The sequence below is a fragment of the Pangasianodon hypophthalmus genome, chromosome 4, assembly GCF_027358585.1.
Source record: "Pangasianodon hypophthalmus isolate fPanHyp1 chromosome 4, fPanHyp1.pri, whole genome shotgun sequence".
Taxonomy (NCBI): domain Eukaryota; kingdom Metazoa; phylum Chordata; class Actinopteri; order Siluriformes; family Pangasiidae; genus Pangasianodon; species Pangasianodon hypophthalmus.
In genome coordinates, this window is record NC_069713.1 from 29,328,146 (window position 1) to 29,348,928 (window position 20,783).

At 38.2% G+C, this 20,783-nt stretch overlaps 2 protein-coding genes across 3 annotated transcripts in view; one reads left to right on the forward strand and one right to left on the reverse strand.

Annotated features, from left to right (window-relative positions):
• Nucleotides 1-1,255: 1,255 nt before the first annotated feature.
• Nucleotides 1,256-20,783, forward strand: part of rnf32 (ring finger protein 32) — a 32,458-nt gene continuing 12,930 nt past the window's right edge. The window contains exons 1-8 of the mRNA XM_026936568.3: nt 1,256-1,328; nt 1,900-2,107; nt 3,694-3,839; nt 6,323-6,355; nt 8,856-8,980; nt 9,200-9,308; nt 13,273-13,446; nt 16,581-16,806. Coding sequence (XP_026792369.1) covers nt 1,320-1,328; nt 1,900-2,107; nt 3,694-3,839; nt 6,323-6,355; nt 8,856-8,980; nt 9,200-9,308; nt 13,273-13,446; nt 16,581-16,805 — 1,029 coding nt within the window. The 5' untranslated portion in view covers nt 1,256-1,319 and the 3' untranslated portion in view covers nt 16,806. The remainder of the gene's footprint in view (nt 1,329-1,899; nt 2,108-3,693; nt 3,840-6,322; nt 6,356-8,855; nt 8,981-9,199; nt 9,309-13,272; nt 13,447-16,580; nt 16,807-20,783) is intronic.
• Nucleotides 19,058-20,783, reverse strand: part of lmbr1 (limb development membrane protein 1) — a 33,114-nt gene continuing 31,388 nt past the window's right edge. For both annotated transcript variants that reach the window (XM_034303285.2, XM_034303284.2), the window contains exon 17: nt 19,058-20,783. This exon is cut by the window's right edge and continues 670 nt beyond it. The gene's annotated coding sequence lies outside the window, so the exon portion shown is untranslated.

Sequence of the window (20,783 nt, forward strand, 5' to 3'; positions counted from 1 at the left end):
ACAGGAGAGAGATGGGTGAGACTGGAGAGAGACCAGAGAGAGCTTTGAGAGAGTTGGGAAAGAAACAGGAGAGAGCTGGGTGCGACAGGAGTGAGACAGGAGAAAAATGGGAGAGAGACATGACAGAGAAATGAGATGGAAAGGAGAGCGACAAGAGAGAGCTGGGAGAAAGACAGGAGAGAGACAGGTGAAACTGGAGAGAGATGGGAGAGAGACAGGAGAGAGACAAGAGTGAGATGGGAGAAAGACATTAGAGACCAGACAGAGACAGGAAAAAGAAACAGGTGAGAGTCAAGAGAGAGATAGGAGAGAGCCGTGAGAGAGACAGGAGAGAAACAAGAGAGACACAGGAGAAAGACATTAGAGAGACCAGATAGAGACAGGTAGAGAAACAGGAGAGATACAGGAGGGAGAGCTGGGAGAGAGATGAGAAAGAGGCAGGAGAGAGCTGAGAGAAAGACAGGAGAGAGACAGGTGAGACTGTAGAGAGACAGGAGAGAGATGTGAAAGAGGCAAGAGAGAGACCGGAGAAAGACAATATAGAGACCAAGATAGAGACAGGAAAGAGAAACAGATGAGACACAGGAGAGAGACAGGAGAGAGAGAGCTAGGAGAGAGATGGGGGAGAGACAGGAGAGAGACAAGAGAGAGATGGGAGAGAGAAGGGAGAGAGACAGGAGGGAGCTGGGAGAAAGACAGGAGAGAGACAGGTGAGACAAGAGAGAGAGAGAGAGAGAGAGAGAGAGACATCAGACAGACAGGTGAGAGACAGGATAGAGATGGGGAGAGACAGGAGAAAGACAGGTAAGACAGGAAAGATACAGAAGATATCTATAATTCCTTATAATATATTAATATATTATTAGATATAATAATATTAATGATAATTTTTCTATAATTAGGCTATTTATTATTCATGTGCATGAAGAATTCCTCCAGTTCACTCACTCGCCTGCAGATTAAAATTACAGACTGGCTTAAACGAGTTTGTGAATCTGAAGAGAGATGAAAGCTTGGATTATTTTCATTTTAAACTTTTTTTTTTAATTACATAAACGAAGCAGCTGCAGTACAAGCAGATAAGCTCTTATAAATACTTAAATAAAATTAGCAAATTATAATTATATAATTCTAAAATAATAAATGCTTCAACACAATAACAATTTTTGTGTTAAAAAAATGTAAACAAAAAGTTTTTCACAAACGCGGCTCACGGCGACGCGCATGCGCACTCGCGAAACCCTGCTGCCAGCTGCCACGCTGTTGCTAAGCAACCGAGTAATCAGAGTAACCAAGGACACCGGCGCTGCTTCACGACAATGCAGAAGGTACAAACACTGTTTTCTCTCCTCTAATTAAAATATACATGCGGTTTTATCTCACATTACTGTAGTCTTTAAACACAGTAAAGTTTTAAACCTTTAAAGTCTTTCAGGTGTTTTTGTTCTTGTTTATTCAGTTCTTGTTTTATTTCTGAACTAGTGTTAGCTTGCTAGGTTTGCTAAGTTTAGCCGCTAACGCTAGTTAGCTTTAGTTCTAGTTAGTTCTAGCTAGTTAGCTTTACTTCCTGTTTTGAAATATTTATGTCTATGAGTTTTTAAATGAGTAAAAATGAGTTAATTGGTGTGTTCATGTGTGTTAAATGTGTTCACATTTATATATATTAAATAGTATTGCAGTATAATAACAATAATAATAATAATAATAATAATAATAATATCGTGATATATTGTCTAACCGATTATCAGGACAGATCTAGATATAACTTCTCATATGTATAATCAGGCTTTGGAGAGCAGAAGTGTGTTTGTTGTGTTTCCACTGATCTCTTTGTGTGTTTCTCTCTCACACATTCTTTTACACCTGTGTGTGTACACACACACACACACACACACACAGGGCCGCAGTTCCAGAGCAGACGGCAGGAAGCAGGCCGTGATGGCTGGAGCGCTTCAGGATCACATCATCCGGAGCGTTACACACCTTCAGCGTCCCAACCTTCCCTCACCTTCCACACGCCTCACACACACACACACACAAACACAAACACGCCGTGAGGATGAGCAGGAGTTTGTGCTGGACTCGCCTCAGCCTCCGCTCACACTCGGTACTCTGGGAGAAATACACACACACTCACACACACACACACACACCTTATTAGAGATAAACAGACTGCACAAAACAGTCACACACTGGTGGTTAGTGTTGAGTGTGTGTGTGTGTGTGTGTGTGTGTGTCAGTGCTACTGGAGGTCTGTTAATTATTAATAATCATAAATAATAATGTACTGAACTAATTAACCATCAACTATCATACTGCAGAAACTGTATATTATTGATATCATTTCTGTCCGTCCGTCTGTCCATCCCTTGTGCCTTTCTTCTTGTCTGTCTGTCTGTCTGTCTGTTTTTCCTCCTGTCTTTGTCTGTCTGTCTGTTTGTCCATCTATGTTTCTGTCTGTCTGCCTTTCTTCCCGCCTGTCTGTCCGCTTCATGTGTCTTTCTCTCTGTCTTTTTTCTTGTCTGTCTGTTTGGCTTATGTTTTTGTCTGTCTGTCTGTCCATCCATCTTTCTGACTGGCTGTTGGTCTGTCTGTCCATTCTTCTGTCTAACTATCTATCTTTCTGTCTGTCTGCCTTTCTTCCCGTATATTTTTGTCTTATGTGTCTGTTTGTCCATCCATCTATCTTTCTGTTTGCCTGCCTGTCTGCCTTTCTTCTTGTCTATCTATCCATCCATCTATCTTTCTTCCCATTTGTCTGTTTGCTTTAGGTGTCTGTTCACCTGTCTGTCTGCGTTTCTTCCTGCCTGTCTAGGAAGAAAAGTGCTTGCGTTTGTCTGTCTGTCATTCTGCCTGCCTGCCCACCTGTCTCTGTCTCCGTCTTGCTTCCTGTCTGTCTGTCTACCTTATCTGCGTCTGTCCATCTGTCTGTCTGCCTTTTTTCTACCTGTCTAGGAAGAAAGGTGTCTCTGTCTGTGCATCTGTCTGTCTGCCTTTTTTCCACACTGGTTTATTTGCTGTATGTGTCTATTTTTCTATCTGTCTGTCTTTCTTCCCTCCTGTCTGTTTACTTTATTTTTCTGTCTGTCTGTCTGCCTTACTTCCCACCTGTCTGTTTGCCGTATGTGTCTGTCTGTCCATCCATCTTTCTATCTGTCTGTCTGTGTGCCTGTCTTTCTGTCTGTCTTTCTTCCCTCCTGTCTGTTTACTTTATGTGTCTGTCTGTGTCTGTCTGTCTGTCTGTCTGTCCTTCCCTTTATTTTCTGTCTGTCTGTCTGCCTTACTTCCCACCTGTCTGTTTGCCTGGTTGTCTCTGTCTCTCTGTCTGTCTGTCTGTCTGTCCTTCCATCTAACTTTCTGGCTGTCTGTCTGCTTGACTGTGTGTTTGCCAGTCAACCTGTCTCTCCACCTACCTTTCTTTTTGTCTCACTGTCTTCCTGCCTGTCTGTTTGCTTTATGTATCTGTCTGTCTCCGTTCATCCATCTATATTTATCTGTCTGTCTGTCTGTCTGTCTTTCTTCCCGTCTGTCTTTCTGTCTATCACAACTGTATGTTATTGTTTGTATTGTTGTCATTACTTTCAGTCTATCTGTCTGTCCATCTCTCTACCTTTATAGTATATGTGTTTGATGGTGTGTGTTTTTGTTTATCATGTGCTAGCATGTTGAGCATGTGTGTGTGTGTGTGTGTAGCTCAGAAGCTGGGTTTAGTAGCAGCTCCCAGCAGCAGAAGGCTGACTGTAGACCAGTGGACGGAGGTGAAATCTCGCTCCCTACTGAACGGAGACTCCACTCAGCCCTGCATCATCTGCACCGAGGAGTTCCGCCTCCAGCCGCAGGTACCGATTACCCACAATTCCCTCCTCCAGACAGGGCTCTTACAAGAGTGGCAATCACAACCTGCTCTTATCAAAGCTGTTATATTTGAGGTCTTACACCACAGCGCTGTCGAATTCTGCATTCTGATTGGTCAGAAGGTGCTGATGAATTTTCTGTAACAGCAGTGCAGGTTTACATTAATGCACTCGTTATGGTTTCTATAGCAACAGCTCGATCACAGGGACACGTACGGCGGACGCTCCACGCAAACAGATTAAAAAATGCGTGTCGTCGTTGATATCTGAGGAGACGTTTATTCGACATCAGGGGTTATTGCAGCTTCTCTGTAACTTTTTTAAATTATTTTTATTTATTTATTTTTTTACTATTTTACTTGAAAAAAGAGAGGCTGGTGACTGTTTGTAGCTGCTATAACGTAACTTGTTTTGCGTGGATGTTCTACAGCATTAGCTGTAACTATAAACGGATAAAAAGTATGACATGTCGTTCTTTAATAAATAAGAAATTGTCATTTTTATGGGAAAGTAATCAACGTTGGGGTGGTAACACTAACTCCAATTTATTGATTATTTTCTTATAAAAGCACAGCCCCGAATGTTTGCTCACTGAACCTAGTGATAATTTTAATAAAATGCGTTTTAATAAATAAAAATAATATTTAAATAAGGAGTGTGATATTTAATTAGCAGGTGTGTAGAATTTATTTCTCGCTCTAGATCAAATGTAAAGATGTCGCAGGTGGGTGTGTGCTGAAGTTTTGAATGTTTTTGAAAAAGACTTTTTTGTTACACAGATATCTGTGTTTGTTTTATAGATTGTGTGAATATTCTAAAAAGATTGCGACTAAACAACCAACTAAAGAAGCAAACTTTCGAGTGTGTCCGTTTTCTTTATTATTATTATTATTTTTATTTTTTTTTAAAAATAAACGCCTAAGTGTGTTTTTAAGAGTTATCTCAGAAGAGTGTTGCACGTAGCGGCCCTGAGCAGACGGCTCTCGAGGTCAAGACACCGATCCGCCCAGGAATGTTGGGAAAAGAAAGCTGTACACAGCCACAAAGCCCAGTTACCATAGACGCTTATGTAAATATTAGCTCCTGTGTGTGTGTGTGTGTGTGTGTGTGTGTGTGTGTGTGTGTGTGAGAATTCGACCCCGAGGCTTGGGGAAGGAGCCCTGCATTCACTTCAAATCAATTAAAGCGCAATAACAGCTTGGGTCTGAAAGAGGAGGAATTAAAACCAATCCGAGGCGAGTGATTTTATGGCGAGTTAATAAGCACTTCTCATTATCAAAGTTGAATCGGTAATTGCAGGTTTGGTTAATAGTAATTCCCGCAGTCATAAATCAGCACCAATATAAAAAAAAACACACACCACTGACATGATGACAGGTTTTTGTGAACCTGCGCTGCGTTACCTGTGAAACTTCAGACAGGCAGCTTCGTGTCCAATCGGCGTTTAATTCTAGATAACAGCTAAATTAGACAGTGGTGAGATTTCAAAGTGGGAGAGTAATCACCACTCTTACGTTACACACGCTCACGTTCAGGCTTCCAAATCCGATTTCACTAAAATAATCACCCGGCATCTGTACGTCACAGCGCACATCAGAGCTCCACAGCGCTGTTCTCAATTCTGACTGACCCTAGGAACAACAGCAAGGAAAGACAGCAAGGAAGGAAGGAAGGAAGGAAAGACAGGAAGGAAAGACAGGAAGGAAGGAAAGACAGGAAGGAAGGAAAGACAGCAAGGAAAGACAGCAAGGAAGGAAGGAAGGAAGGAAAGACAGGAAGGAAAGACAGGAAGGAAAGACAGGAAGGAAGGAAAGACAGGAAGGAAAGACAGGAAGGAAGGAAGGAAGGAAAGACAGGAAGGAAGGAAGGAAGGAAGGAAGGAAAGACAGGAAGGAAGGAAGGAAAGACGGGAAGGAAGGACAGGTAGGGAGGGCAAACAGGAAGAAATTAAGGAAAGAAAGACAGAGGAAGAAAGGAAAGATAGACAGGAAGGAAGGAAAGACAGGTAGACAAGGAAGGAAGGAAGGATGGACAGACAGGAAGGAAGGAAGGAAAGACAGGTAGACAAGGAAGGAAGACGGGTAGGGAGGGCAAACAGGAAGAAATGAAGTAAGGAAAGACAGGAAAACAGGAAGGAAGGAAAGACAGCAAAAAATGAAAGAGAGGAATGAAGGAAAGAGAGGAATGAAGGAAAGAGAGGAATGAAGAAGGAAAGGCAGGAAGGAAGGAAAAGCAGACCAGAAGGAAGAAAGGACAGAAAGGAAGAAAGAAAAAAACTAATGTATGTTCTCTGTGTTGTTTTGTGAAATAACAGCTAGGCTTTATTACAGCAGGAAACGTGTGACGGTTGTGTGAGTTGTGATGAAATCACACACTCACATGTCTACAGTTTATTCCTCCATTAGTGTGAGCTTTGAGATTTCATTAAATAATATATAATTCATTGTTGCCTGTTTATTTCCTGACAGGTTTTGCTTTCCTGTTCTCACGTCTTTCACAAAGTGAGTTCACCATCACCACACATCCAGTGTATACCATGAGTGTCTCTCTCTACCATGATGCATCACATCTACCCTTCCTTCCTTCCTTCCTCCTTCCTTCCTTCCTTCTTCCATCTACGCTGTTGCTGTTCTCCTTCCTTCCTTTTTTCCTTCCTTCCTCCTTCTTCCATCTACGCTGTTGTTGTTCTCCTTCCTTCCTTCCTTCCATCCCTCCTTCCTTCCTTCCCTCCTTCCTTCTTTCTTTCCTTTCTTCCTTTCATTTATTTTTTTTGTCAATTTTTCTTCTTTCTATTCTCTACCATTATTCCTTTGGTGTGTAATGTATGTTTAGGCGTGTTTGAGGAAGTTTGTTATATATGTTTAGGCGTGTTTGAGGAAATTTGTTATATATGTTTAGGCGTGTTTGAGGAAGTTTGTTATATATGTTTAGGCGTGTTTGAGGAAATTTGTTATATATGTTTAGGCGTGTTTGAGGAAATTTGTTATATATGTTTAGGCGTGTTTGAGGAAATTTGTTATAAAGTTTGTTATATATGTTTAGGCGTGTTTGAGGAAGTTTGTTATATATGTTTAGATGCGTTTGAGGAAATTTGTTATATATGTTTAGGCGTGTTTGAGGAAATTTGTTATATATGTTTAGGCGTGTTTGAGGAAATTTGTTATATATGTTTAGATGCGTTTGAGGAAATTTGTTATAAAGTTTGTTATATATGTTTAGATGCGTTTGAGGAAATTTGTTATATATGTTTAGATGCGTTTGAGGAAATTTGTTATATATGTTTAGGCGTGTTTGAGGAAATTTGTTATATATGTTTAGGCGTGTTTGAGGAAGTTTGTTATATATGTTTAGGCGTGTTTGAGGAAATTTGTTATATATGTTTAGGCGTGTTTGAGGAAATTTGTTATATATGTTTAGGCGTGTTTGAGGAAATTTGTTATATATGTTTAGGCGTGTTTGAGGAAATTTGTTATATATGTTTAGGCGTGTTTGAGGAAGTTTGTTATATATGTTTAGGCGTGTTTGAGGAAATTTGTTATATATGTTTAGGCGTGTTTGAGGAAATTTGTTATATATGTTTAGGCGTGTTTGAGGAAATTTGTTATATATGTTTAGGCGTGTTTGAGGAAGTTTGTTATATGTTTAGGCGTGTTTGAGGAAGTTTGTTATATATGTTTAGGCGTGTTTGAGGAAGTTTGTTATATATGTTTAGATGCGTTTGAAGAAGTTTGTTATATATGTTTAGATGCGTTTGAGGAAATTTGTTATATATGTTTAGATGCGTTTGAGGAAATTTGTTATATATGTTTAGGCGTGTTTGAGGAAATTTGTTATATATGTTTAGGCGTGTTTGAGGAAGTTTGTTATATATGTTTAGGCGTGTTTGAGGAAGTTTGTTATATATGTTTAGGCGTGTTTGAGGAAGTTTGTTATATATGTTTAGGCGTGTTTGAGGAAATTTGTTATATATGTTTAGGCGTGTTTGAGGAAATTTGTTATATATGTTTAGATGCGTTTGAGGAAATTTGTTATAAAGTTTGTTATATATGTTAGGCGTGTTTGAGGAAATTTGTTATATATGTTTAGGCGTGTTTGAGGAAGTTTGTTATATATGTTTAGGCGTGTTTGAGGAAGTTTGTTATATATGTTTAGGCGTGTTTGAGGAAATTTGTTATAAAGTTTGTTATATATGTTTAGGCGTGTTTGAGGAAATTTGTTATATATGTTTAGGCGTGTTTGAGGAAATTTGTTATATATGTTTAGGCGTGTTTGAGGAAGTTTGTTATATATGTTTAGGCGTGTTTGAGGAAATTTGTTATATATGTTTAGATGCGTTTGAGGAAATTTGTTATATATGTTTAGATGCGTTTGAGGAAGTTTGTTATATATGTTTAGGCGTGTTTGAGGAAGTTTGTTATATATGTTTAGGCGTGTTTGAGGAAATTTGTTATATATGTTTAGGCGTGTTTGAGGAAGTTTGTTATATATGTTTAGGCGTGTTTGAGGAAGTTTGTTATATATGTTTAGGCGTGTTTGAGGAAATTTGTTATATATGTTTAGGCGTGTTTGAGGAAGTTTGTTATATATGTTTAGGCGTGTTTGAGGAAGTTTGTTATATATGTTTAGGCGTGTTTGAGGAAATTTGTTATATATGTTTAGATGCGTTTGAGGAAATTTGTTATATATGTTTAGGCGTGTTTGAGGAAGTTTGTTATATATGTTTAGGCGTGTTTGAGGAAATTTGTTATATATGTTTAGGCGTGTTTGAGGAAGTTTGTTATATATGTTTAGGCGTGTTTGAGGAAGTTTGTTATATATGTTTAGGCGTGTTTGAGGAAATTTGTTATATATGTTTAGGCGTGTTTGAGGAAGTTTGTTATATATGTTTAGATGCGTTTGAGGAAATTTGTTATAAAGTTTGTTAAATATGTTTAGGCGTGTTTGAGGAAATTTGTTATATATGTTTAGATGCGTTTGAAGAAGTTTGTTATATATGTTTAGGCGTGTTTGAGGAAGTTTGAGCGCTTTTCGGGCAGGAAGTGTTGTCCGCTGTGCAGGACGGAGCAGTATGAGACCCGAGTGATACATGACGGGGCGAGACTCTACAGAGAGAAGTGTGCTCTCAGGTATAACATCACCTCTGTTACATTTTTACGTGTGTGTGTGTGTGTGTGTGTGTGTGTGTGTGTGTGTGTGTAAAACAATGTGCATGTGTGTTAGATTGGTGCTAACATAACACTGAACATTATGGAGAAGAAATGGACTGAGGGATTAGTATCAGGACTGTACTGAAGACGATAAAGATTGGGGATTGTTTTTATTTATTTATTCCTTCCTTCCTTCAGAATTCAGGCCTGGTGGCGAGGCTGCGTCGCCCGAAAGTGGTACAGAGGCGTGAGGAAAGTCGTGCCACCGAATGACCCGCAATTACGGCGCAGATTCTTCGAAGAGAAGGTAAACTGACCGGGAATAGTTCATCTCTATAAAAAAGAAATAAAATACTTGTGAAAATGACAGTAATAATGTCTGAATTGTTTATACATATACATATACAAAAATTTAAAAAGGTTGACTGGTTTATATTAGTGTAATTTATTAGACTTTCATGTACATATATATATGTTTTTTAAATGTTACATAAATTCCACAAAAAACTTTACATTCTTTTTACATTTTTAAAATATTTTAATGATCATATTAAACAAATCTATTAAAAAGTAGTTGTTTGAACATATTCATTTTTTCATCTAAATAATAAAAAAGCAGCAAAATTGTATAAAAATGTCATTTAAATTTAAGACTTTATTTCTCAGAAGAAATAGCTTTTTTTTAAAACCTAAATTACGCATAAAGCATAAAACATAAAGCTTGGAAATGTTAGTTATTTATTTTACATTTTTTAAATAAAGCTGAGTGTGTGTGTGTGTCTGTTAGTTAGTAAGCTCATTAGGCAGAGCGTGTGTCTGTGTGTGTGTGTGCGTGTGTGCGTGAGTGTGTGAGTGTGTGTGTGTGAGTGTGTGTGTATGTGTGTATGTGTGTCCGAGTCAAACACACCGGACATTCCTGGGGGAAACACAAAGCCGAGTGTGTGTTTACACGTCCACTCCAAAACATACTTTCTCTTCAGAGAGTGCGTCCCAGGACACACACACACACACACACACACACACACATTGTGACATGAGCTCTTATTTCTGCTGTGTATTTTGCCTGATGCTCAGATAAACATATGCTGTTATGTTGACAAAAAAAAGAATTCCTTCATCACAAAGTGGGTTGTAGAGCTGCACTGGGTGGGTGAGTGTGTGTGTGTGAGTGTGTGTGAGAGTGAGTGAGTGGGAGAGTGTGTGGGTGGGTGTGAGAGTGTGTGAGAGTGTGTGGGTGGGTGTGAGAGTGTGTGAGAGTGTGTGAGAGTGTGTGAGAGTGTGAGAGTGTGTGAGAGTGTGTGAGAGTGTGTGAGAGTGTGTGAGAGTGTGTGAGAGTGTGTGAGAGTGTGTGGGTGGGTGTGAGTGTGTGTGAGTGTGTGTGAGAGTGTGTGAGAGTGTGTGAGAGTGTGTGAGAGTGTGTGGGTGGGTGTGAGAGTGTGTGAGAGTGTGTGGGTGGGTGTGAGAGTGTGTGAGAGTGTGTGGGTGGGTGTGAGAGGGTGTGAGAGTGTGTGGGTGTGTGAGAGTGTGTGAGAGTGTGTGGGTGGGTGTGAGAGTGTGTGGGTGTGTGTGAGAGTGTGTGGGTGTGTGTGAGAGTGTGTGAGAGTGTGTGAGAGTGTGTGAGAGTGTGTGAGAGTGTGTGGGTGGGTGTGAGAGTGTGTGAGAGTGTGTGGGTGGGTGTGAGAGTGGGTGAGTGTGTGAGAGCGAGTGAGTGTGTGAGAGCGAGTGAGTGTGTGAGAGCGAGTGAGTGTGTGAGAGTGAGTGAGTGTGTGTGTGTGTGTGTGAGTGAGTGGGTGAGTGTGTGTGTGTGTGTGTGAGTGAGTGAGTGTGTGAGTGAGTGTGTGAGTGAGTGTGTGGGTGGGTGAGTGTGTGTGTGTGTGTGTGAGTGAGTGTGTGAGTGAGTGTGTGAGTGAGTGAGTGTGTGAGTGAGTGTGTGAGTGAGTGTGTGGGTGGGTGAGTGTGTGGGTGAGTGTGTGAGTGTGTGAGTGAGTGTGGGTGGGTTGGTGAGTGTGTGAGTGAGTGTGTGAGTGAGTGTGTGAGTGTGTGTGTGAGTGTGTGAGTGAGTGTGTGAGTGAGTGTGTGAGTGAGTGTGTGTGTGTGAGTGAGTGAGTGTGTGAGTGAGTGTGTGAGTGAGTGTGTGAGTGAGTGTGTGAGTGAGTGGGTGAGTGAGTGTGTGAGTGTGTGAGTGAGTGTGTGAGTGAGTGAGTGTGTGAGTGAGTGTGTGAGTGAGTGTGTGAGTGAGTGAGTGTGTGAGTGAGTGTGTGAGTGAGTGAGTGTGTGAGTGTGTGGGTGTGTGAGTGTGTGAGTGAGTGGGTGAGTGGGTGTGTGAGTGAGTGAGTGTGTGAGTGTGTGGGTGTGTGAGTGAGTGTGTGAGTGTGTGGGTGTGTGAGTGAGTGTGTGAGTGTGTGAGTGTGTGAGTGAGTGTGTGAGTGAGTGTGTGAGTGAGTGAGTGTGTGAGTGAGTGAGTGAGTGAGTGTGTGAGTGAGTGTGTGAGTGAGTGTGTGAGTGAGTGAGTGAGTGAGTGTGTGAGTGTGTGAGTGAGTGTGTGAGTGAGTGTGTGAGTGAGTGTGTGAGTGAGTGTGTGAGTGTGTGGGTGTGTGAGTGAGTGTGTGAGTGTGTGAGTGTGTGAGTGTGTGAGTGAGTGAGTGAGTGTGTGAGTGAGTGAGTGAGTGTGTGAGTGAGTGAGTGTGTGAGTGTGTGAGTGAGTGTGTGAGTGTGTGAGTGTGTGAGTGAGTGTGTGAGTGAGAGTGTGTGAGTGAGTGAGTGAGTGAGTGTGTGAGTGTGTGAGTGTGTGAGTGAGTGAGTGTGTGAGTGAGTGAGTGAGTGTGTGAGTGAGTGAGTGAGTGAGTGAGTGAGTGTGTGAGTGAGTGTGTGAGTGTGTGAGTGTGTGTGTGAGTGAGTGTGTGAGTGAGTGTGTGAGTGAGTGTGTGAGTGTGTGTGTGAGTGAGTGTGTGAGTGAGTGTGTGAGTGAGTGTGTGAGTGAGTGAGTGAGTGAGTGAGTGAGTGTGTGAGTGTGTGAGTGAGTGTGTGTGTGGGTGAGTGTGTGGGTGAGTGTGTGTGTGAGTGAGTGTGTGAGTGAGTGTGTGAGTGAGTGAGTGTGTGAGTGAGTGTGTGAGTGTGTGAGTGAGTGTGTGAGTGTGTGAGTGAGTGTGTGAGTGTGTGAGTGTGTGAGTGTGTGAGTGTGTGAGTGAGTGTGTGAGTGAGTGAGTGTGTGAGTGAGTGAGTGTGTGAGTGAGTGAGTGAGTGAGTGAGTGTGTGAGTGAGTGAGTGTGTGAGTGAGTGAGTGTGTGTGTGGGTGAGTGTGTGTGTGTGTGGGTGTGTGTGTGTTAGTTGCTGTTGGACTTTAGCTCCTCCTCTGATCGATCAGTGATTTGATTCTTAAAAACGGATGAAAACCGTATAATCTCGTGTTCGTCTGTTCCTGTGCTTATTACAATACACAAATACATTTTAAACACGTTTCCATGGTAACGTGTATAAACTGTTCAGTCCTGTTCTTATTAAGAGCCTCCCTCTTTTTTTAGTACGATTTTTCTTTCCTCCATCTCTTCCCCTCTAAACCTTCTGTCTGTGTCGTCTATCTATCTATCAGTGTATTGATCTATCTGTCTATCTGTCATATTTCTTTCTCCTTTTGTTCATTTTTCTTTTATTCTTCTTTCTCTTCTCTTTCTTTCTTTTGAGAATTCCTCCCCCTTTTTTCTCACTTTCATTTTTCTTTTCTGTCTTATCCCTTTCCTTCCTTCCTTCCTTCCTTTCTTTCCTTGAAGAATTTCTTCCCTCTTTTCTCACTTCTTTCTTTCTTTCTTTCTTTCCCTCAAGAATTCCTTCTCTCTTTTCTATCTCACCTTTCTTTCTTTCTTTCATATATGGAAGTTAGAGAGGGGAAAACAAGTCTATCAGTTTTCCTTTAAACACAGTTTCAGGCTCTTTAAGACGAATCAACACGTGACATCGAGATATCAGAAAGTTAACGAGTGTTGATCTCTCTCTCTCTCCCTCTGTGTGTGTGTGTGTGTGTGTGTGTGTGTGTGTGTGTGTGTGTGTGTGTGTGTGTGTGTGTGTGTGAGAGATGTGTGTTTCAGTAAGTGAAAATTGATTCAGTAAATCCTGAAAATCTCTACATGTAAGGTCAGAGTTATAGGAATTTGCTTTCCTGCTCTAAGGTCAAAGGTTGAACGGCAGTGGGCGGAGTCTCGTGGCTGCAGCAGCTTCTTATTTACTGCTCATACGTTTATAATCGTGAATAACGGTTATATTGAAGTGTGGCTCAGTTTCAGGAGATGAACGAGAGCCTGGTGCAGTCGTGCAGCAGCGACGTCGACTCGTTCCTGCGTGAAATCGACCGGAGCGTCGCCCAGAGCCGAGACGTCTTCCACCTCTTCGACCGTCTACAGAGCAGCGCCAGAGGAGTGGAGGAAGAGGTGTGGATGAAGGCTCAGGAGAAGGTACGTCTCTATCTATCTATCTATCTATCTATCTATCTGTCTGTCTGTCTGTCTATCTATCTATCTATCTGTCTGTCTGTCTGTCTGTCTGTCTATTTACTTACTTACTTCTTGTTGATTATTTTCCTAAAACAGCATGACACTGTGTTTTATTAGTGATGTAATGGTTAATAAATATGATGTTTTCATTTCGAAGTGGTGGAGCAGGAAATACATTTTAAGAAAAATTTAGAAAGGAAAGGAAATGTAATGTAATGTACGTCGTGTTTAATTCCTGATTGGGTAATCCAAATTCTCACAAAATGGCTGCCTTGCATCTATTTATGGTTTAAAAAAAACCTTTTATTTAGCAACGTCGGAAATTTTCCATTCACCTTTACGTTAACATCGAAGCTAGCTTCCATCTCGTCTGAAGTTTATCCTTCACACATCCGAACATAACTTCACAACTCGAGCGCGATCAAAGCGCCGCTCCTCAATAGCCCTAATCCCTCTGGTCCCTGTCGGTCCGCGGCATGTCCTCACCTGTCTCCACGCTGCAGATGTCCCAGCGCAGCCTGAATGGAGCTCGGCTCGCTCATAAATCAGCTCGAATTGTACACAGCGTTCACAACACAACACAGGACTAACCACACGCACACAATACACCCACAGGCCAGGAAATTAAACCAACAGCAGATTTGTCGCTGCTTTTGTCATTTATTAGCCGCTGGTTTCAAAGAAAGTGAAAGCAGGAAGTTTATATTTCGTGTTGTCTCAAAAAAAAAAAAAAAAAAAAAAAAAAAAAAAACCCTGCTTTATTTACTTACTGAAGTCAATCAAAATGTCATTAAACTTTCCATTAGTACAACTTCAGTATTGTCAGTGTGCTTATAGTAAATCTTTACAGTACATAATTAAACCATAATTAGTTTTTAATTCGGAAAATACACCCTCCGAGGGCAAAGTGTAAAAATGCGTATAAATTTCAGTAACAAACGTATATAGATTTTTTTAATTTTGTAATAAATCTAAAATTTTGCAGTGTATATAATTTCAGTAATAAACATGCATAGATTTTTGTAGTAGATGTATATAAAAGTAAGTAATAAATTTATTTTTAAAATGAGGAAGTTTGGTAGTAAATGAATATAAATTGTAGGATTAAATATAAATAAAATTTAGTAAATAATGTGTACAAGTGAAAGTAACAACTGTGGAAGATTGGTGATAAACTTGTATAAAATTATATATAAATATATAAAGTATATAAATTTTAGTAGTACATTTCAGTAATGAATATATATATAGAAATGTTATTAATAAATGTATATAAAATGTAGCAATTAATGTGTATAAATTTTAATAATAAACATAAAATTTTGTAATCATATAATAAGTTTTATATAAATAATATCATCGTGAGTAATAAATGTATATAAGTAATAAATGCCTTTTTAAAATGTGCAAGTTTGGTGATCAATGTATATAAATTGTAGTAATAAATGTATATAAAATTTAGTAATTGATGTATTTAAATGAAAGTGATAACGAATGTAATAAACATATAAATATTTCAGTAATAAATGTGGAGGTTTAGTAATAAATGTATATAAATTTCAGTAATAAATGTATATAAATTTCAGTAATAAATGTGGAGGTTTAGTGATAAATGTATATAAATTTCAGTAATAAATGTGGAGGTTTAGTGATAAATGTATATAAATTTCAGTAATAAATGTATATAAATTTCAGTAATAAATGTGGAGGTTTAGTGATAAATGTATATAAATTTCAGCAATAAATGTATATAAATTTCAGTAATAAATGTGGAGGTTTAGTGATAAATGTATATAAATTTCAGCAATAAATGTGGAGGTTTAGTAATAAATGTATATAAATTTCAGTAATAAATGTATATAAATTTCAGTAATAAATGTGGAGGTTTAGTAATAAATGTATATAAATTTCAGTAATAAATGTATATAAATTTCAGTAATAAATGTGGAGGTTTAGTGATAAATGTATATAAATTTCAGTAATAAATGTGGAGGTTTAGTGATAAATGTATATAAATTTCAGTAATAAATGTATATAAATTTCAGTAATAAATGTGGAGGTTTAGTGATAAATGTATATAAATTTCAGCAATAAATGTATATAAATTTCAGTAATAAATGTGGAGGTTTAGTGATAAATGTATATAAATTTCAGCAATAAATGTGGAGGTTTAGTAATAAATGTATATAAATTTCAGTAATAAATGTATATAAATTTCAGTAATAAATGTGGAGGTTTAGTGATAAATGTATATAAATTTCAGCAATAAATGTGGAGGTTTAGTAATAAATGTATATAAATTTCAGTAATAAATGTGGAGGTTTAGTAATAAATGTATATAAATTTCAGTAATAAATGTATATAAATTTCAGTAATAAATGTGGAGGTTTAGTAATAAATGTATATAAATTTCAGTAATAAATGTGGAGGTTTAGTGATAAATGTATATAAATTTCAGTAATAAATGTGGAGGTTTAGTGATAAATGTATATAAATTTCAGTAATAAATGTATATAAATTTCAGTAATAAATGTGGAGGTTTAGTGATAAATGTATATAAATTTCAGTAATAAATGTATATAAATTTCAGTAATAAATGTGGAGGTTTAGTGATAAATGTATATAAATTTCAGTAATAAATATATATAAATTTCAGTAATAAATGTGGAGGTTTAGTAATAAATGTATATAAATTTCAGTAATAAATGTGGAGGTTTAGTGATAAATGTATATAAATTTCAGTAATAAATGTGGAGGTTTAGTGATAAATGTATATAAATTTCAGTAATAAATGTGGAGGTTTAGTGATAAATGTATATAAATTTCAGTAATAAATGTATATAAATTTCAGTAATAAATGTATATAAATTTCAGTAATAAATGTGGAGGTTTAGTGATAAATGTATATAAATTTCAGTAATAAATGTGGAGGTTTAGTGATAAATGTATATAAATTTCAGTAATAAATGTATATAAATTTCAGTAATAAATGTGGAGGTTTAGTGATAAATGTATATAAATTTCAGTAATACATGTGGAGAGTTAAAAAGGAAAAAAATGCCATTAATGTGTTTGTCCTTGTGCTTTTGTCACAGGCGGTCCAGCGGGACACTCGCGACTGTCCGATCTGTCTGACTCCTCTGAGAAGCGCACACTCGTCCGCTCCGGTCGTCCTGCTTTCCTGCTCCCATCTGTTCCATCAGTCCTGCCTGAGAGCGTCTGAGGACTTCCACCAGGAGGGCGGAGCCACCTGCCCCCTCTGCCGCTGTCACTACGTCTCTGTGCCTGTTTACGACTTCGCCCGTTACCATACCACATAAGGTATGACGCTGACCGCTAGATATTTAGTGTGCGAACGTTCGAGAAAAAGGGAGAGAAATTGTGAATAAACCTGTATAATCAGTCAATCTTAGACTGAAGCAGAGTTTTAGTGAGAGAAACACGATATTATCACACGCAACTCAAAATATCAACATGAAAGTCATTTACCAGAATCAACACAAAAAATCGGCAAACGGATTGTGATTTATCAGAACAAATTATAACATTATATTGGCATTTGATTTACCAAAATGAACCCACACTATACAATCCGACTGGTATTTGATTCACCAGAGCAAATCAGTTTACGACTAAAATTTAAATTTGCGACTCAATTTACTTGAACAAATCCACACTTTATTTGATTCTTTAGAACAGGTCATGGTATCTGTGTCACCAGATCCAATCAGGTCAGTGGTACTCGATGTGAATTCTTATGAATCAAATAGTAAAATCACTGTACTGGTATGTGATTCATCAGAACCAAGTAACACACTGGTACTCAGTTTACCAATCTGAATCAATACTTTACTATATGACTCAATTGGATTCATTCTGCTAAATATGGAATGTTAATTAGGTTGTGGTGAATCAAATACCAGTCTGATGATTTGTTCTGATGAGTCAAACAGTGAAATCATCAGCCTGGTATTTGATTCACCAGAACTGGAATTAACTCTTTGCTAACTGAATCATTAGAACAAGTGATGATTCAATTTGTTAAATCAAGTACCAGTGTGTTGTTTGGTTCTGGTGAATCAAATACCAGTGTCATGATTTTCCTATATGATTCATGGCATTTGATTCACCAGAACCACTCAATTTGTTCTGCTCCGATTTGTTCTAATGAATCAAATAGTAAAATCACACTGGTATTTGATTCACCAAAGTCAATCAACACATTACTACTCAGTTTATCAAACTGAATCAACACTTTACTGTTTGACTCATTAGAACAAGTGTTGATTGGTTCTGGTGAATCAAGTACCAGTCTGAAGATGTGTTCTAATAAATCAGAAAGTAAGATCATCACATTAGTTTTTGATTCACCAGAAGCAAGCAACACATGTTCTAATGAGTCAAATAGTAAAGTGTTGATTCACTTTGGTAAATCGAGTACCAGTATGTTAATTTGGTTCTGGTGAATCAAATGCCATTGATTTGTTCTAATGAATCAAACACCGAAATCATACCTCATTAGACTGGTATTTGTTTAACCAGAACCAATCAACACATTAGGGCCTTTCGCACCGCTTTCGTTCCAGAACTAAATTTACAGTACTAAAGTACTGGGCGATTTTGCGCGAACTATTTCCCAGTACCGTTTAAAGGGTTGCATTCGCACCAACAGTGGGCACTAGGAAGTGACGTAAGCCGGTCGACAGCGACGTTATTTGTGCGCGGCGTTCAGCAACGGAAACAAACAAGAACAACGTAAACAACCAGAGGATGGAGGACGCTGTGATCGGAGCTGTGTTTTTGTCGTGTCTCGCGTCCATCTATCGCTGTTCTCCATACTTGTGAAATCAGTCGACACTACAGTATGTTTACGCGGCGTTTTAAATCATGGCGGGTGAGGGCGTTTTCATATGCGTTTGGCCAATCAGCGTCTACTTACGTCACGGATAGTACCAGTTGTGCTGGTTAGACCCTGCTCCGGAGTAGGAGCTAATTTGGTTCTCGAAAAAGGCAGTCGGTACTAAAATCACACCCAGTTCCAGAGGTGCAAAAACACCAAAAAGTGGGTAGTTCCACAATTAGTTCAGGTACTATGAAAAGGTTCCCGTGGTGCGAAAGGCCCTATTAAGTACATTAGTACTCAAACTGAATCAACACTTTACTATTTGACTCATTTGAACAAGCGTTGATTCAGTTTGGTAAATTCAGTACTAACTTGCTGATTGGTTCTGATGAATCAAATACCAGGCTAATGAGCCCTTCTAATAACTCAAATAGTAAAATAATCAGACTAGTGTTGGATTAATCAGAACTATTCAACATATCGCTACTTGGTTTACCAGATCGAATCAACACTTCACTTTTTGAGTCATTAGAAGTGTTGATTCAATTTGGTAAAATCATATACAAATGTCATGAATTCTTCCGATGAAACATGCCACTGTGATGATTTTACTATTTGATTCATCAGCACTCAATTTACCAAACTCCAAATCATCACACTGCTAAAGAGAAGATCTGTATTATGGACAGACTTGTCACTGTTAATTATGGCCAAAGATCTCCACACGGATTTGCATTGAGAAACAACATTTATTTCCAACATTGTGAACTGAACGTGAGAAACAGACTAGAGAACAAAGAAAATTGGCTGCTTGTAATGGAATAAAAGAATGAATTGCTGTTTTCACAGTATAACATACAAACCTTCCCTCAGTAACGATATTATGATCCGTGCATTTATATTTATGGTCCAGAGGTTGTCGACGAAAATAAATCAAGACAAAAAAAAGACATTTGATGATTTGCATATTATACAATGACTTTGTACAAAAAAAAAAATTTGCATACTTTTTACATACGCTTTACTACAAAAACAATCGTCCTTCAGACACGCGTTACATTCGAACATAAAATGTGATGAGTCAGCTTATTTATTTATTAATATTTAATAAATGACCTTTTCACAGGTTGTAAATTCAGTGTCCCTCATGTGAGATCTGTTTAAAAAGCCCAAATCTCATTTGAACAACATTTGAAACACATTGATGTTTGATGTCATCATTGGCATTGTAAACTGGCTGTTCATATATTTGACGGTCACATGAGGGGTCACAGTGAATTTGTCTATAAAAAGGTGCTCGCAGACGCAGCCGTCCCACATTAACATTCACTAGGCATGTGCCGATGATCAGCTCCACGATATATTAGAAATACACACTGTACTATCTGATTCATTAGAACAAACCATCAGACTGGGATTTGATTCATCAGCACCAATAAACTCATTGGATTTACTTAGAACATCATGACTCTGCTATTTGATTCAATACACTGGTACTTAATTTACCAAACTGAATCAACACCAATTCTAATGAATCAAATAGTAATGTGTTGATTCAGTTTGGTAAATCGAGTACCAATGTGTTCATTTAGTTCTGCTGAATCAAATACCAGTCTGAAAACATGTTCTAATTAAATCGTAAAATATGACACTGGTATTTGATTCACCAGAACCAGTTAACACATTCACCAAATTGAATCATCACTTCTTGTAATGAATCAAATAGTAAAGAGTTAATTCGGTTTGGTAAATCAAGTATCAATATGTCACTTTGGTTCTTGTGAATCAGATACCCGTGTTTAATTTTTGATTCATTAGAACAAATCAAGAGTTAATTCGATTTGGTAAATCAAGCAGTGCTGTGTTCATTTGTTCCTGTTGAAACATCAGAATCGATTCACCAGACCCAGTCAACACTTGTTCTAATGAGTCAAACAGTACAGTGTTGATTGGTTTTGGTGAATTAAATGCCATGAATCAAATAGGAAAATCATGACAACACGTTGGTACTTGATTTACCAGATCACCTGTTCTAATGATTCAAAGAGAAAGAGTTCATTCCATTTGGTCCTGGTGCATCAAATACCAGTCTGATGATTTGTTCTAATAAATCAAATAGAAAATCATGACACTGGTATTTGATTCACCAGAACCAGACACCACATTTGTACTTGATTTACCAAACTACATCAAAACTTGTTCTAATGAATCAAATAGTAAATAGTTCATTCAATCTGGTAAATAAAATACCAGCTTCATGTTCTTATGAATCAACATGGTATTTGATTTAGCAAACTGAATGAACACCTTACTGCTCAGCTTTTCTTGTTAGCATTGTCTTTACCTCTGGATAAACAGCTAGCAGGATAGTGAGCTATTGTTTAGCAACTCGACTGCTAACTCCCTGGTGCAACACTTGCTAGCTCTATTTAACAGCACTGTTACACACGCACCA